This window comes from Acartia tonsa, chromosome 1, assembly GCF_053477335.1.
Source record: "Acartia tonsa isolate MP-2025a chromosome 1, ASM5347733v1, whole genome shotgun sequence".
Lineage (NCBI taxonomy): Eukaryota > Metazoa > Arthropoda > Copepoda > Calanoida > Acartiidae > Acartia > Acartia tonsa.
The window spans coordinates 12,774,547-12,776,832 of record NC_137260.1 but is presented as its reverse complement, the minus strand read 5'-3'; the positions used below and the strand labels follow the sequence as shown (position 1 = coordinate 12,776,832).

The 2,286-nt window shown below is 30.6% G+C and overlaps 1 protein-coding gene across 1 annotated transcript; it reads right to left on the bottom strand.

Annotated features, from left to right (window-relative positions):
- On the bottom strand, positions 1-2,080 carry LOC145313301 (uncharacterized). Its single transcript, XM_080152633.1, has 4 exons — positions 1,923-2,080; positions 1,048-1,254; positions 497-636; positions 1-182 (listed from the first exon to the last, which is right to left on the bottom strand). The coding sequence occupies exons 1-4, from the start codon at positions 1,982-1,984 to the stop codon at positions 106-108; spliced, it is 486 nt and encodes a 161-aa protein (XP_080008759.1). The 5' UTR covers positions 1,985-2,080; the 3' UTR covers positions 1-105.
- Positions 2,081-2,286: the final 206 nt, after the last annotated feature.

Here is a 2,286-nt window from a genome sequence, read left to right as displayed (position 1 = left end):
TTTTTTAAAAATATTTATTTAAAAATACAAGATATCACATCAGAAAATATAAAAAAATAAGTGCTTAATTAAAAATTAATGGGATAATAAAAGCATATCTTGAATTTACTTCTTCTTTCCACCAGAGCAGTGTGTCCAGATGTCTGATGGTGTACATGCCACAAGGGAAATAGTGATGGTTGCTGAAATAAAAAAAAAATATTTATTGTATTTAAAAGAGTAATGTATCAATTATTATATCAAAATTAAAATGTAACAAAAAATTATGTATTTTGTAATATTGTACAAAGGGGAATAGGTTTCAAATAAATTTTTACATGCAAAACTTTTCTATAATCATCAAAATCCAAGCTTTTCCAAGTAACGTCAGTCCGTTTATAACAGAGAACTCTTTTTCTTAATTTATAAATGTTAGAATCGTCCTATTGATTTCATTTGATTACCCATCAAGGAATATAACTATGCTATGGTATATAATTAAACAAATTACACTTACATGAATAAGTAGTTGAAGTAGATGTTGAAGTAGAAACACTGGTCAAAGTTGTTGTCATGTAATACCAGGCAAATCTTCCCTCTCTATTGCTGGCATCATCCTTAGCTTCTCCTTGGAGGTCAGGAACACTAATAGCATTCCTAAAGGAAAACGAGTAATTATTTTTTAAAAAGAGAAGCATATCTATTATTTTAAAAACGTAGCTTATCTATAATTTGGGTATGTCGGTCCATCCGTAACGGATAGTTCTTATAGTTAACTATGGTATGTTAAAATTGTCCTATCAATTTTAAACTTGGCAAATTGATCCTGTAAAAGTTACCAGGATGTCCATACGTACGTACAGGTCCCTAAACAATATCCTGTATTTAAGCAGATTTGCAACAAATTTACTAATAATTTTGTTTAGACTTATATTAAGTTCTAACTCTCTGCAAGTGTCAATGTTCGTTTGTACAACTTTGTAATGTAGGGGGATTCAACTTTTGTTAATTAAATAAATCAGATACAAAGCAATATGCTTTAAATAAAATTACTTTAAATAAAATTACTTTGTTGCTTTAGATGCACTGATGTCCACAATTTCTTCATCACTATCAACACTATTTTTAATCAGAGATCTCTTTCTTCTTCCCTGGCATGCCGTGGTAAATTTTGTCTTGGACATTAGTAAACAGGTTTGGAAAGCACTTAGCATTGAAGTAGTTGTGGTTACAGATGTTGAGGTGGAGGAGGATACAAATAAAAACTTTCCATCTCTGAAAATTAGTTTTATTAATTCTTTTTTGAATATTTTTTTTATTACAAATTTTTAATATAATAATCTTATCTATTTGTTTCTAATTCTTATACAATTTCCCTCCAAGTGCCTTGTTAAACAATGACAAGGTACTTATTTGATTATGGTGGGGGAGGGGGCTTAGTTAGTTTGTAAAATACTTTAGATCCGGTTAGGTTAGGTTATATGGTTAATCGGTAATCCCGCGGGTCACTGCAGGTATAGACCAAGCTGCGATAGGGACCTCCTCAGGGGTGTGGTATAGTAAAAAAACTCCATTATTTTTAATTTATTGAAAAGGTAGGGAGGGGGGCGGGGGGGGGGGGGGGGTCAGTGCTTTATTTGCACTTTGATGGAAAGGTCCGAAATATTTGTGAAGGCTGTAATTTCTTTTTGATTTACTTTGTTATGTGAATTTTAGATAAAATATGAACATGACACTCTAAAATTATTTCTAGCCAATTACAACTGGTTATTACTTTTGCTGGTGGTATCAATTATCTAAACTCTAAATGTCCACATGATTTTAGGTAAAAAAGTTATTCTCCAGGTGACCTATTTTGACTTTTCTCTTTAATTTTTGCTTCTCACACTACAGATGTAGTTTTTTTTTATTTATTTTGTTTCTTTAATAATTTATATTTTTACCTTGCTTGTGCATATGGGACAGCAGCCAACAAGGCAAAAGCCAACAATAATTTTGTGTACATTTTTTTCTGAAAAAAATATCTTATTTAATTTTTTGTGCATATATTGGTAGTCAGAAAGCCTCTTGAGTAATTTTTAGCCTAAATTTTGCTAGAAAAATTACTTAAAACACCCACAAGTCTTAACTCTGAAAATAAAATAGCCTAAAACCTTTGTTGAGCTTAACCAAAAGAAAGAACCCAATCGGGTCAGTAGTTAATGATATATAAAGCTTCTGACAAAAAACCTTACTTCTTTATTTAATAGGATATGTAGATTTTTATAATTTTAGCCCGTATGATTGATAGCTACCTAACATTATTGG

Coding starts and splice junctions, on each gene's coding strand:
- LOC145313301 (XM_080152633.1), bottom strand. CDS start 1,984: ATGTACACAAAATTATTGTTGGCTTTTGCCTTGTTGGCTGCTGTCCCA. Junction 1,255..1,922: donor GTCCCATATGCACAAGCAAG/GTAAAAATATAA, acceptor ACTAATTTTCAG/AGATGGAAAGTTTTTATTTG. Junction 637..1,047: donor AGTGCATCTAAAGCAACAAA/GTAATTTTATTT, acceptor GTTTTCCTTTAG/GAATGCTATTAGTGTTCCTG.